A 15,856-nucleotide genomic window follows, 5' to 3' on the forward strand; every position below is an offset into this window, starting at 1 on the left:
AGGATGGGCTCTGGGTGGCCGCTTCTTAAAAAAAAAAAAAAAAAAGAAACCTGCATTTATGCTTTTTCCTAAGCTCTGAGAATGTGCAAACATCTTTTTTACATTAAGAGATGCAAACTGGAGTTTAAATCCTTAGCTACTTGTTGAGGGATATAGGAGAAGTGGCTTAAAATCTCTGAGATATTTAGGTTATTGAGTATAAAATAAGAATCATACCCAGCTTGCAAAGTTGTTGTAAGGGTGAGTGATGACATATGTAAGACGCCTAGTACCCTGCCTTGCATGTAGCAGGTGCAAAATAATTGGTAGTCGTATTGAGATAGCTGTCTTTTATAGAAAGATAAGTGAACATCAACCACTCGATACATTTTACACTTATTATTCAAAATACATTTCAGTGAGAAGCTACTATGTGCCAGACACTAAGGCTCTGGGTATAAAGCAATAAAAATACAGAAATTTCCTGCCCTCAAGGAATTTGCTATCCAGTGAAGACAGGCAGGTAATAACTGCAAAATAAAGAACATGGCATTGCCACACAGTTAGGAATCCACTCAGTTGTAGTGTGAAGTGGATTAATTTACCTAGAATGAATATGCTTAGTAGCAATTTGCAAAACTTAACAGTACTATTAAGAAGATATCACAAGTATAGCACCATGTCTTTTTTATATATATATATATATATATATATATATATATATATATATATATATATACACACACACACACACACACATTTTTCTTTTTTTTTTTTTTTGCGGTACGCGGGCCTTTCACTGTTGTGGCCTCTCTCGTTGCGGAGCACAGGCTCCGGACGTGCAGGCTCAGCGGCCATGGCTCACGGGCCCAGCTGCTCCACGGCATGTGGGATCCTCCCGGACCGGGGCACGAACCCGTGTCCCCCACATCGGCAGGCGGACTCTCAACCACTGCGCCACCAGGGAGGCCCAATAAATTTTGAGGGACTCCATATATAAAGTCGAGAATGAATATGTGGCTATGGCGTAATTCGATTTTTTCTGGCCTTCTTAAAAATCTGTTAATTGATGCCTGTATTAGTTTCCTAGAGCATCTGTAATAAATTACCGCAAAGTAGATAGCTTAAAACAACAAGAATTTACTCTCTCACAGTTTGGGAGATCAGAATTCTGAAATTAAGGTGCCAGCATAAGTGGTTTCTTCTGGAGACTCTATTTCATGCCTGTGTCTTACTTTCTGGTGGTTGACAGCAATCACTGGCCTTCCTTGGCTTATAGCTGCCTCCCTCCAGTATCTGCCTCCCTCCAGTCTCTGCCTCCATCTTTACATGGCCTTCTTCCCTGTGTGTGTGGGGTAGGGGTCGGGGGGAGGTGTCCTTTCTCTTATAAGGACACAAGTCATTCAATTTAGGGCCCACCCTAATTCAGTATGACCTCATTAACTAATTACATCTGAGAAACTCTCTTTCCAAATGAGGTCACATTGTGAGGTTCAGTGTGAACATGAATTTCTGAGAGACCATTCTCAACCCAGGACAATGTCCATGTAGAAGCAACTAGTTTGCAATATCAGAACTGTACAACTGCAGTTCTTTGGAAAATCTGTCTGGTATGGGATCAGCCCAGAACAGAACAATGGTTCTCAAATTTGGCTTCACATTTGAGTTACCTGATTCAGTTAGCCTGGAGTGATTAGGCAGGGCTGATTTTTCAAAGCCACCCTCTTGATTCTTATGAGCAGTAAAGACCAGGTCATTGGTATTCACAAAATTGTAAACATTAGCTCCATTCCATATTTTATTTGATTTTTATCCCAAGCACCTAGCACAGGGTCTGCCTTATAATATACTCAGTAAATACTATTCATTAGATTAATGAACAAATAGTTTTATAGAATAAACACATTGTTGAAAGCTCAAGATTGAATACAGTGACCCAAAAGGATAGGAAAGTAGTGTTTCACATTGGAAGTTATAATGGATTATATGTTATTTCTTCTACATTCATGAGATTTTGCAGAAACAATTACCTCATTCATCTCCTAACTTCCTTGAGATTAGTAAGTGTCAAGTATTATTACCCCTATTTTTCAGATGAAGGAATTGGATCTCCTAGTGCAACCTTCTCTTCAGCTGCCTTATTATTTTTTAATACCACCGGGAATTTGATGGATGTCCTGCAGAAAATGCAATTAGAGGCAGCATTTCTGGTGAAGGAACGCAGGTCACCAAGTTTTCAGTTCTATATTCAAGACAGGATGAGTTTTAAGAAGGCTAACTGAGGGGGCAGGGAAGGAAATAAAAATTGCTCTGCAAAGTGAAACAAATGTCCTGTAACTGAAGGTTACACAGTTAGACACACACAGTAAGTGAAGTAGTCTAGTTATTTACTGGAGCCGTTACGAGTGCAGTAGGGAAGTCAGAATGTCAGACCCAGGAGGTAGACAGATGGACATGTGCTTACATCCTGGTCCTGCCACTTATAAGCTACATGCATCTCCCTATGCTTAATGGCCTCACCTGTGATTTGTCTATCATAATATTATCTGACACATGGAGTTCTTGTAAAGATTAAATGATACAATCCTTACATAATACTTGGCACATAGAAAGTTCTTGTTACTGTTGTTAGAGACCTCAGTTGTAGGCTTTATTTATCTCCACCTTTCCTTAGGGCAAGATCATGTTCAAGTGAGGTCTAAAGGACTTTTCTGTTTTAATTGTTTAATTCTTCATATTTACATTCCTCATTGGCTTGTAAGTTTTATGAGAGCAGAAACTAGGTTTGTTTTTGACACTGCTTAGTAGGTGAACACTGAATATTTCTAGAATGAAACTTAGGTTAGATTACCTCACTAAAGACTTCGCTCAAAATCTTTCCCTTCTGCCTATTTCACGCTAAGTAAAAGCCAAAGTTCTTATAACACACTATGAGACTCTAGGATTTTATACTAAAAGGAGCTGAGTAAAGTGAAGAAAAGGAAGCAGTTTTTAATTTTTTTGAAAAAATCCTCTCAAGCATGTTGTTAAAGGGCAGTAGTCCGGTAACTGGCCAATCATAAAATGAACAGGGTAGCCTAGGCTATACTAAAATTAATGTGACTGGGGTAGTGGAGGGGCAGAAAGATTCATTATATAATAAAGACTCTGTTTGCCAAGAAAATAAACTTTATAATCTCAAATCTTATTATAACTCAATTTATAAATTGCATTTGTGGTTTCTTGTCATCAGAAGACTCAACTTCACTCAATTATAACTAACTTTCTAATTTAAAATACATGATTGACTAATCCCAAAGGAAAATTTGAAGTTATACAATGCTTAATCATTCAAACACTTAAAAATACATTTAAAAAAATTTTTTTAACATCTTTATTGGAGTATAATTGTTTTACAATGGTGTGTTAGCTTCTGCTGTATAACAAAGTGAATCAGCTATACATATACCTATATCCCCATATCCCCTCCCTCTTGCGTCTCCCTCCCACCCTCCCTATCCCACCCCTCTAGGTGGTCACCAAGCAACGAGCTGATCTCCTTGTGCTATGCGGCTGCTTGCCACTAGCTATCTATTTTAAATGGGTTATTTGTGTTAGCTTGAAGAGAAGAAATAGCACAGTTGGATTTAGGTTTAATTCATATTTATGATACAATTATTATTAAAGGGGCAACACTCAAGATAGAGATTTGGAGGATGCTTTAATTGCTGTTATATCAAAAAAAGGTACTGCTGTCATTTTTGAAATATTCCTTCTTGAGTTGGGTGCTGAGCATTAAACACATTTCAGGAGGAGAACATTATCAAGCCAGGAGCTATGTATATGTAACCTCATTTCAACCTCCTAACACCCCAGGACATAGCAAAGGCTGACATTACTATCATTCCCGTGATACAGGTGAGATCAAAGAGGCTCATGAGTTTAAGTTACTTACCCAAAGTCTTACGAACAAAAAGTGGCAGAACTTATTCAAACCAGTTCTTTCTGACTCCAAAGCTGCAAGTCTTTCCGCTACAAATGTTGCCCAAATTACTTACATTTCTTACGTTACATTTTTTTATGTTGGTACATTTTTTATGTTGCTTTATCACACAAGATGAGACCTAGCCCCTTGAATTTTTAAGTGCACCACAGAGCGCTATGTTGTACAGCAGATCCCCAGACCTACTTCAACTTGGGTTAAGTGGAAGTTCATACCAGTTGAACATCATCTCCCCATCCCCTTCCCCCAGCCCCTAGCAACCAACAATCTACTCTCTGTTTCTATGAGCTTGACTATTCTTGATGCCTCCTCTCAGTGGAATCATGTCCTGCGACTGGCTTATTTCACTTTGCCTAATGCCCTCAAGGTTCATCCATGTTGTCACACATGGCAAGATTCCCTTCTTTTTTTTAAGCTGAATAATATTCTATCGTACGCAAATATTTATATTTTAGCTCCCTGACTCATCTCTCCTACTAATTACAGCTATTTTTAAATACCAGTTTTTGAAACAAATTTGCACAATTTACATCAACGACAGTGGAATGACCTCAATGACTGCACATTGCTCTGTGGGAACGGACCTTACCAGTTGCTAATCCAGCATGACCAGATCATTTGTCATCTAAACCAGAACATTTCTGAACACAAAAAGGGGCTGCTAACGAATGGGATGTTAGGACAACGCATAAGCTGTCACTGTCCTGAGCAAACCAGGAGGTCTTGTCACCCTACTTATAGGGAACTCCAGATAACTTCCCAACTCCCACACGAAAGATCTCACCACATAAGCAGTTTTGGCAATCTGTGCAGAGGAACAAAGGACAATTGGGCTTCAGTGATGAATCTTAAAGGATCCCAAAGAAAGTGGATGCCTTTACCATGTTATTTTCTGCTAACATCCTCTGGCTAGTATTGCCAATAGAGCAGGGCAGAAACGTGAACAAACACAAGCACTCAGTACTGGTTTGGAAAGCGTTAGAGCTTTTGACAATCTAGGTGTTTACTGAAATTCGCCTAGCAATAACTTACAATGATTATCGTATACTCAGCTGACTAAAACTCTCTCTAAATGTTTCATGATGCACACACTCAACACAGAGGTAAAGAAGATCAGATGGGACCCTGTCTTGTTTGAGAGAGAGACTGAGTCAGAGGCAGAGAGACAGACAGAGATAGAGCAGAGATACAGAAAGGAGAAATACAAAGAGACACCTAGAAGAACAAAGACAGACGTGGAGCCAGAGAAACACAGAGACAGAGATGGAGACAGAGATAAGGAAGCAAGAAACACTGAAGAAAGTGAGAGAGAAATCTAAAGGAGACAGAGGCAGGGAGAAACAGGAGAGAGACGAAGAGGTTGACAGAGCAGCACTCGTTTTATGAGAAACAGGTGTCTTCAAATGGCAGCTCTGAGTCAAATTTACTCTATTTACATTTAGATTTTATAGATTATTGCCAGCAAATTCAAGCACTTTCTGGCTCCCTCTTCTGGATTAGCTGATAAAGAAGGTAACTTGTTTCTCAACCAGGCAAAACAAAGCAGGTGGGTTAGGAAGGTCAGTGTGATACCTCCAGATTCATAGTTACAAAATTAAATGTAGATATTTCCCCCTGATTTTCAGTCACTAACCCTGCTGCTACCCTTCATACATGATGTCTTTCACTGCAAAGTAAAGGAGCCGTTACAGTGGAGGATTCCTGGATTGAATGTCAATATTATGACACAGTATGAGTGTGTTTCGTGTTTGGTAATTGCAATCATTGTTGCTTTTGTTATGGTTATCCATTTACAATGCTTGGTGTCAGTTGATTTATCTCTTGTAAAAATAAAATACAGTCTGTGTGTGTGAAAAAAAAAAAAAAGTGAATGATTACAATGGCGGGCTGACTGCAGCCTCCGATAACAATTGGTGCAGGTTGACAGCAATTTTCAGCAAGAATCATCACCAGAGTACAAACTGTCTGGGGCCCTGCTTCTTCAGAAATAAATTTGAAAAGGCAAAATGAACTCTGTGTGTGTGTATGTGTGTGTGGTGTGTGTGTGTGTGTGTGTGTGTGTGTGTGTGTGTGTGTGTTTATGAGCCCCAAACCCATTTAAAAAATAGACTTGTGAGTGGTAAGTTCCCATTTGCGACCAGTGAAGCATGTGCTTCCTAGCCCAGCACCAAGTCACTGCTCATGAATCAGCTTGTCACCGATTCAAAGGAGATACAGGCAGGATCGCCGTGCCACTGCAATGCCCGGTGATTTTGTCATAGTTATTGATTCATGGAAGACACCATGTCTGTGGAAACGTTATTAGCCATTTTCCTCCACCAGACATCCACAGGCTTAGGATCCAGAAAGAAAAACATTGTCCATAATTCAAAAGCACAAGATGGAAGCTTGAACAGGGCTGTGAATTCTGGGGCAGGAGCCTTTATTCCTATGCAAAGCCACAGGAAATACTCGTTTTTGCTGTCAGCTATCCTAGAAAAAGGAGGAAGATTCAAGCGTAATTCTCATTATGGTGAAATTACCATTTCTATTACCATGATAGTTACTTATTAAATTCATAATTCATGGACCATCACTCATCCCTGAAGCCTGACTTTTACACGTAATGGCATTTCTTTGTGTAACAGGAAAAGCAATCTGTGAAGAATGACCACTTGCATATACACCTTTGAGATGTGGAAGGGTCAGAAATACAGAGCAACCAGAGTGATGATGGGCTGATTGGTTCTCCGTAAAGTCAGGCTTTGTAAGATGAAACCTTTCCCATTGGTAAAAATGAATGCACTTTCATTCAGTTATATCATGATTTAAAGTGGCCTACTTACTTGCACACTTACTTTTTATTCTTTGGTTTGTATTCATTTCTTTCATGATTTCTGAAGCACTAGGACGCTAATAGACTGGAGTAACTTCTAGTTGCAGGGATAAGGGAGTTGACTTAATTTTGATTTGTAAGGCAATAAATTTGTTATAGATTATTGGATTCAGCAGTTTATATAGCCAATTAATTTACGGCATTCATCTGTCCATTATAGGTGTCAATAAATACTAATTGAATAAATTAATAAATGAGTAAGATTAATCACTCAATAAATATATATATATATTAGTGCCTAATATATGTAATACACTGTGGTAGTTGCTAATAATCAAAATAGAGTAAGAAACTTTCTCAGCTCATTAGGTATTTTTGCTAAAATATCACTCCAATGAAACCTCCCTGGCCACCACATTTAAAATTACAAGGCTTGGGCTTCCCTGGTGGCGCAGTGGTTGAGAGTCCGCTTGCCGATGCAGGGGGACACGGGTTCGTGCCCTGGTCCGGGAAGATCGCACATGCCACAGAGCGGCTGGGCCCGTGAGCCATGGCTGCTGAGCCTGCGCGTCTGGAGCCTGTGCTCCGCAACGGGAGAGGCCGCGGCAGTGAGAGGCCCACGTACCGCAAAAAAAAAAAAAAAAAAAATTACAAGTCTTCCTCATCCCACCTCCCAACCTGTTCCCCAGTAGGCCTCAGCCCTGCTTTCAATCTGACAAACTTTATATTTTGCTATTTATTTTTGTTTATTACTTCTTCTTCCCTGACTCTAATGTAAGATCGATTAAAGCCAGAATTTTTGTCTGGTTTATTCACTGAAGTATTCCCATCACCTGGGATAGTACAAAGCACAGTGAAGGCATTCAATAAATGTTTTTTGAAAAAGTGAAATAAGGAACGAATAGAATTCGTCCCTCAGAGAATGCAGGTTTAATAAAAGAAACTAATAAATCAGTCATGTAATACAATAGGTGTTACCATCAGTGTAGATGGTTAGACCTCAGAGAACAGGGACGTTTTCTTATATGACCACTGTGTATACACAATTCTACAACAAACACTATTTACAATATATGCATTATAATAAGTGCTTTTTAAATAAAAGAATAAATAAGTATTTATGTGATGCAATTAATCTATCAAAGAGTATTTGGTTTCTATGGGGGTAAATTGCCCTCCAGACTAAGGCATTTTGCTGCTGGAGCTACCTTCACCATCAATCTTCTTTCAGTGTTATTGGCTGGGGAATGCAGTCCATAGCATCGTTAGTAGAACGCCTTCACACACAGCTGTCCAGTTGGAGTGTGGGAAGGACATTGCTTCACATGCTGCGAGGATGTATACCCCCATGCAGATTCCAAATGCATCTGCCAATTACAGACATGCAGCCAATCTGCACATTTTGAGACCGTGTCATAAGACATAGAGTCTGATTTCATGCTTTCATTAGATATTGATTGAACGCTCTTTGTATTTTAGGAACTGTGGAAAGTAATGGGGATACAGTAGTGAATAAAAAAGATTGGGTTTCTGATTTCATGGTATGGTTGAGTGTAAGTCTACTGTCTTATATATTCTCCTTGCTTCTCTGTTCTTCTGTGCCTGACTTCTTTGGGGTGAACCAAATATTTTTGATATTACATTTTAATTCCTCAGTTGGAATTTTGACTGCCCTTCCTTTTATTATTTTCATTTGTTTTCCTAGCATCTAGCAATTGTAATCTGTCTTCTTCTCTTATTCAGACTACTTACAATTAATATTGTCCCACTTTGTGTAAAATGTACAACAGTAAAATTTCATTTACTTTCCCCCATACTTTATGCTATTATTGTCAGAAATGTAGTATCTACAAATGAAATAAACCCCACAATATTTTTTGGTTGTTTTAAACAAAGGAAATAAGAGGAAAATGAGATAATATTTTATATTTATTCACGTATTTTCAATTTCCAGTGCTCTTTATTTCTACCTGTACATCTAACTTTTCATATCATGTAATTTCCTTTCAGCCTGAAGAAATTCCTTTATAATTGCTGATAATAGAGGTCTAGTAGCTATGATTTCTCTCAGCTTTAGTTTATCTGAAAATATCTTTATTTCATCTTTATTCTCAAAAAACTATTTTCACTGAATATAGAATTCTGGGTTGAAAGTCTTTTTATTCCCCCCAGAACTTATTCCATTGTTTTCTGTCATCTATTGTTTCTGATGGAAAACCATTCTTATATTATTTAACCTCTATAACACATCTTTTTAGTCTGTTTTTTTTTGAGAGTTTTCTAATTGTTTTCTAATTGTTTTCAATAACTTGACTATGACATGTCTATGTGATTCATCTTGTATTTATCTTGATTGAGGTTCAAGTTTCTTGGATATGTACATTGATGTTTATAAACAAATTTGGAATGTTTTGGCCATTTATTTTTCTAATTTTTCTCTTCTATCTCATTTGGTTCTCTAATTACATTCATGTTAGACTATTTGATATTGTCTCACAAATCACTAAGGATCTGTTTATTTTTTAATCTCTTTTCCTCTCTGTTACTCAGATTGGATGATTTGTCTCTTTCTATCTCCATTCAAGCTCTTAACTCTTTTCTCAGTCGTCCCCAATCTGCTGTTAAGCCCATCTCAAAAAGCTCTTCCATTGTAGATATCTTACTTTTCACATACAAAATTTCCATTTGGTTCCTTTTGTAATTTTATTTTCACTGCTAAAATGTTTACTTATTATGACTAATTTTTTTTTTTAAGTCCAACATCTGTGTCATCCTAGGGTCTGTTTCTATTGACTGCTTTTTAAAAAATCTTGAGTATGGGTCACATTTTTGTACTCCTTCACATGTCTACTAATGCTTGGTAGCATGATGGACATTGTTATAGTACACTGTAAGGAGTTTAGATTGTGTTATCTTCTTTTAAAGTGTGTTGAGTATTCCTCTGGAAGGCTTTCCACAGTTGCTCGCACTTTTGGTGTTGCCAAGTTCAGTTCTGTTATATGTTAGGATAGGTCAATTTTGATTTTATACTTAGTTATAGGGTGTGGCTCTTACTCTGGGAAATGATACTTTCTCCAAAAGCATAGTCTTTCTGAGCTCTCCAGTGCATGCCAGAGTTGCTCAATGCACTGTGCAATTTCTTTCTTTCCTTCTTTCTCTCTTTTTTTTCCCCTTCTTTTTTATTTTAATTTTTTTGTGGGGAGCCTGGGCTAGAACTCCCACATCTTACAGCACTGTACGATTTCTGATATCTCCATTCAGTTCTCAGTCCTAGAGTAGCTTCTGCTTGCTGAGTATTATGAAGTCTGTCCCTGAGCGTGCATCACCCAGCCCTTGGTCAGTGACTGTATTAGTCAGTGTTTTCCGGAGAAACAGAACCAAGAGGATGTATACAGATAAACAGAAAGACACTTATTTTGAAAGATTGGCTCATTCAATTACAAAGGCTGAGAAGTCCCACAATCTACCATCTGCAAGCTAGAGGCCCAGGAAAGCTGATAGTATAATTCCAGTCCAAACTCAAAGGCCTGAGAACCAGGGGAGCCAATGTCTGAAGGCAGGAGAAAATAGACGTCTGAACTCAGGCAGAGAACAAATCCGCCTTCCTCTACTTTTTTGTTCTGTTCAAGCCCTCAGCCTATTGGATGATGCCCACCAGCACTGATGAATGTGATCTTTTTTATTCAGTCTACCAATTAAATTGCTAATCTATTCTAGAAACATCCTCACAGACATACCCAGAGATAATGTTTTGCCAGCTATCTGGACAACCTTTAGCCCAGTTATGTTGACACATACAATTAACTATCACAATGGCCCACATTCATTTAATTTTCACACAGCTCCTCCCCTCTGACACACATAACAGTTCTCTCTTCTTCGGCACCTTGCCCTGCAAACTCCAGTCTCTGCCACCTCAGCACAGTGAGCATGCGCTCCACCTCTCTGAACTCTTGAAAGAAAATGCGCCCAGGCAGAGGGAGCTGGGCATTGTGGAGCTCACCTTTTGGGTTTTTCTCTCCAGTACCACTGTTCTACATTGCTTGTTGTTCAGTGCTTAAAAACAGTTGCCTCATATACGGGCATACCTCATTTTATTGCACTTCACAGATATTGCTTTTTTTTTTTTTTTTTACAAATTGAAGGTTTGTGGCAACACTGGGTTGTCAGATGATGGTACTGGGAAACAAAAAATGTATGTGACTCATTTTATTGTGGCATTCGCTTTATTGCAGTGGCCTGAAACAGAATCTGCAATGTCTCTGAGGTACGCATGTAACTTGCCAGTTATATGGTTGCTTATGGTGAGATAATACTTCCAATAATATTTATTTATTCTCTAAAGGCTGGAGGTAGAAATCTTCAATCTTACATTGCAGTAGGGAAGACATGTCAAATACATAATTGTATCATCAATTGTTTTAATTATATTTGTGATAAGGCTATAAAGGAGAAACACAGGAAACTATAGGAGCATAGAGTAAAGCTGTTCATAACCTAGTTTGGTCTGCCATGTAAAGTTTTCCTCAGAAAGTGATTATTGAACTGAAATCTCAAGTATGACAGAGCAGAAGTTAACTAGGCCACAATGAAGTAAAACAACATTTCAGAGAGAGATAATAGCATGTGGAAAGGACCTGAGGGGTACACTGAAGGACTGAAAAAAATTACTATCTAACATTCACTGAGTGTATGTTAGGAACAGTCACTGTGCTAAATGCTTTATATATTATCTCATTAGATTCTAACAACATTATGAGGTAGATACTATTACTAACCCATTTTCTTGATGAGGAAACTGAGATTCAGAGAGATTAAATACTTATCCCAAATCACATAGCACTGGGATCTACCTAGGCTGTTTTATTACCATGCTGGAACACTCAGACACTATAAGGGGAAAAGAGCAGAATGGTCTGATAGCAGAGAAGGAAAGATGGGGAGGGAGAGGAAGGGAGAGCTAAAGCTCTCTTTAGCTTTTTAGCTAAAGCTCTCATTGAGAAGAAAACACAATAAAAACCACCGTATACAATTCACATTTAAATATATTCCTAAGAGAAGGAAATGTGAGGTCATTAGTGAAAAACCAGGTTGAAGTTAAGGTGAAGAGGCATGAGGAAATGGTCAACTGTTCCAGTATTACAAAGATCATCAAGAAGCATATCCATGAATGTGGTTCGTATTGCAATCTGCTGAAAAAGAGACAAATATCCTGGCCTGGCCTTCATGGAGATTATATCTTATTGATTCTGGTAATAGATTATTGTTGAAAAGGGCCTCCTATAAATTATAACCATGCAAAGGCAGCAAGATAATTTTTTTTTTCTTTATGTATGTGTTTCTCATTCCTACTCACTTCTCTCTTAGGGGAAGAGAAAATCACAAAAAACAAAAATGTCAAATCTCAGCTATTCATTTTCAAAAGAAAAAAATATATATATATGTATTCCTAAAAGGGATTTAAAAAATATGTTTTGACAACCAAGATCTTTAGTATAAAGTCTTCGTTTGTTTTATAAAGAAAAGACAGACACCCTGAGAAGTTTAATAATCTGCCCAAGGTCACTACTAAAATCTAAGACTTTTAACTACTGACTGAAAACAGCAACCTGTAAAATTTGTAGCCCCAAGTACAGTTCAGAAGATGCTCCAGGGAAGATCATCATTAATTACCAAATTGGAGATGGGGACACAGAATGTAACGTTAATACTTAAGTACCTGGGAAGCAGAAAGGCCCGAGGGTCCAGGAAGCTGTCACAGAGAGAGTGAGCTTGGCAGATTTCAGAATTTAAGGGAAAAGGAGGAAATCAAGCAACCAGCAAATATTTCTTGAGCGTCTGCCGCATGCCAGTTTCAGGCATGTTTGTAGAGTTGGACTAGACAACAAGAAATCAAATCTGAAGCAAAGCAGCTGGGTAGGAGGTAACACTCGTCTCTCTCCTACTGCAGATGGCTGGTAGAACCTTCTCTCTCTAACTCCTTGTCAGGATAGGGTCTCAATCAGCAAGAGGGGACGATACCCAGAGCAATGGGGTGTGATACAGGGGCAATAGAGAAGATAGAGCAGAGGAGGGAGGTGGGTCCTTCTTCTCTCGGGAAGGCTGCAAACACGACAGGGAAAGTTTATCAAGGCAAGTGTGTTTGAACGGAGTTTTGAAGGCTGCACGAGCAGGTAGAAGTTGATAAGTGGTGAAGGACCCACCAGACTGCGCATACAGTGGTACAGAGGTTTGAAAGAACATGAATGGAAGAAGCAGATTGTCCCGCTTGAGAAACTAAAGCAAAATCATCATGCTCCAGACACATTTACAAAGGAGAGGACACTTAGATGGACGTGTCTCCTTAGAAATATACAAAGAAGCCAACTAGACTCTGTTTTATGTAAATCAGACTTATTTCAGAAGTTTAAAAGCTCCCTTAGATACTAATCTAGGAAATGAAATCAGGTCTTCTTTTGGTATTGAAAGTGAATCTATTCACTCATTTGTCAGACATTTATTGATCTCTTCTCATGTGCCAGACGCTCAGCCAGCACTTGGCATATCAAGTAAGCAAGATATTTCACACCATATGTGTCAAGGGGAGAGGAGGGACCTGTTGTGTGCGTTTCAACAAAGGCGAGAAGGGTGGCGTGGCCGGTGGCTGATGGTCTAAGACAGGGAGGGTGGTGGACAACGCTGTAAGCGTGAGACAGGGCCAGATCATGCAGGGATTGGGGTCCGTGCTAGAAAGCGTGGATTTTTTTCATGAAGGTTTTAGGGGGCTTTCAAGTATGTAAATGATCTGATGTGATTTTCGTAGCTACTAGTTTGCCGTCAGCCCAACACAAGAGATCTATCAGGGTTTTTAGCCAGTGGACACCAATGGTAGGATGAACAGCTCCAAAGGGAAATAGATCAGTAGCCTTGCAGTCAGGACTCTTTATAATTCCGAGATGGGAATTATAAAGTAGAAAAGCAACAAGAGATACATTTGCCATGTTCATATTATAAAGATGGTCTAACCTTGATTTAAATTGGTCCTTTTGCTGTTGCTTTATACTTAGGGAAGCAATATATATAGCAACATGCAAATTCAGGCTTCTGGTCACTCAGAGTGGGCAAGTTGAGGCTGAGCTGAACAAGTGTGACTCCCGACACCAATAGTTTTTCAAGCGCTTGCTAGCTTGCCCACTGGGTCACTACTGATTTTTCTTGAGTCGTCTCCAGCTATCTGAAGTCACAGATACTGCTCCGTCTACTCCTGGGTTAACGTTCTGTGAACACACCTTGTTTCTTTTGGAATCACTCTGTTTGAATGAGCCCCATCCATTAATGTCCACATGTGAATATGTGAAGGATGTCCCATCTCTGGGCACGTCAGCTTATGCTCATGAAGCTGTGTATGAAGGACATCTATTTTCTCACTTTCAGGGAAGGCAAAAGTACTAACAGATGATTGCGATGTGAATGATTTATGCAGAGCACCCACTCCTCTGGAATCAAAGATGGGGAGCAATGCATGCACAAAATTGTCACGTGGGCCCTTAATACTGGTTTCAATATTGAAATTTCAATCCAGTTAACTCTTTTAGTGATATTTGTTGTATTCCCAATTTAAGACCAAAAGAAGCCAGCAAATTTTACTTTTGCCACTCAGAAGATATATTTGCATGATTCTTTTTTCATGGGGTAATCGTGATCTAATACAACATAAAGAAAACCTAAAAAGTGAGAAAAGCAAAGGGAAAACAAGGATTTAATTTTTTCCTTCTGGGATCCCAACCCTCTGCCTGAGCGGATGGCTGCTCCCAGATCCTGCCTGCCCGGCGTCTGCTGACACACCCTGCAGCATGCCTGAGTTTCTCTCTGCAGACAGCATTAACAGAACCCATCCCGTATCTTCTAGGTTTCCTCTACACTCAGAACAGCACCAAGCGCAGCATTAAAGAGCGGCTCATGAAGCTCTTGCCCTGCTCAGCTGCCAAAACGTCGTCTCCTGCTGTTCAAAGCAAGTTTGTTTGTTTGTTTTTCTCCCCCAAACTTCGCTTGTTTTGTTTGTTTAGGTCTGCATGCATTGCAGTTCTCTGCTTCTAAAAAGAATCCATATATTGTATTCCGCAAAACTAACTCTATTAATGTACCCGTGTTTACCTAAATACCCAGGGGAACCTCTGTGCAGTTGTGAGGCACTTCCCATTTGGCAGACTGACAGCACAGTGGTAGTGACAGGAGTCTGGGCTTCAAAACATTTGGAAATTTTTGTTTTTTTTGTTTTGTTTTTTATTTTAGAGGGTAGGTATTATCATTTTAATTTTACAGATCAAAAACTTAATACCAGAGAGATTAAGCAAATAGCCCAAGATCACCTAATTTGTTCGATATGTAGCTAATATTTGATTCCTGGCAGCTGTGTTCTATTGTCTGCACACTTATCCACCATGTGATTTTTTTTTTTTTTTAACATCTTTATTGGAGTATGATCTGAGGTGTAGGGACGCGGCTCAGATAACTCTAGGGATTCCCATTGCCTAAATTGTTATCAGAGCAGCTGTGCACTTTAAACTGCAATGCCTCGTAAATTTCCTGATTCACATACACGTATTTGTTGTGTAATTTAGGTACTGCCAAACATCAGACATGTTACTGGGTTTGAAAAATTACTATAAAGTGGAAAACATTTACCAAATATGACTTTTCTTCTCTGCCCACTCTTTCCCTGTAGCATCAGGGGTCTCTAGGAAAACAAAACCAATACATATATACATGCAGGTCTTTCTTAGCTTACGTCCTGATAAACCCATCGTAAGTTGAAAATATTTTAAGTCTGAAATGCATTTAATACACCTGACCTACTGAACATTGTAGCTTAGACTAGCTTACCTCAGATGTGCTCAGAACACTTCCATTAGCCTACGGTTGGGCAAAATCATCTAACACAAAGCTTATTTTATAATAAAGTGTTGAATATCTCTTGTAATTTATTAAGTACAGTACTGAAAGTGAAAAGCAGAATGGTTGTGTGGGTGCACAAGAGACGTAAGCATATCGGTTGTTTACCCTCGTGAGCAATGGCTAACTGGAGGCTATGGGTTGCTGCC

At 39.0% G+C, this 15,856-nt stretch overlaps 1 protein-coding gene across 1 annotated transcript in view; it reads left to right on the top strand.

The window, feature by feature from the left end:
• Positions 1-15,856, top strand: part of KCNIP4 (potassium voltage-gated channel interacting protein 4) — a 1,205,567-nt gene that overhangs the window by 1,056,247 nt on the left and 133,464 nt on the right. Inside the window, exon 2 of the mRNA XM_060012752.1 lies at positions 14,665-14,770. Within this exon, the coding sequence (XP_059868735.1) occupies positions 14,665-14,770 (106 nt within the window). The remainder of the gene's footprint in view (positions 1-14,664; positions 14,771-15,856) is intronic.

The sequence above is a fragment of the Delphinus delphis genome, chromosome 5 (genome assembly GCF_949987515.2).
Source record: "Delphinus delphis chromosome 5, mDelDel1.2, whole genome shotgun sequence".
NCBI lineage: Eukaryota > Metazoa > Chordata > Mammalia > Artiodactyla > Delphinidae > Delphinus > Delphinus delphis.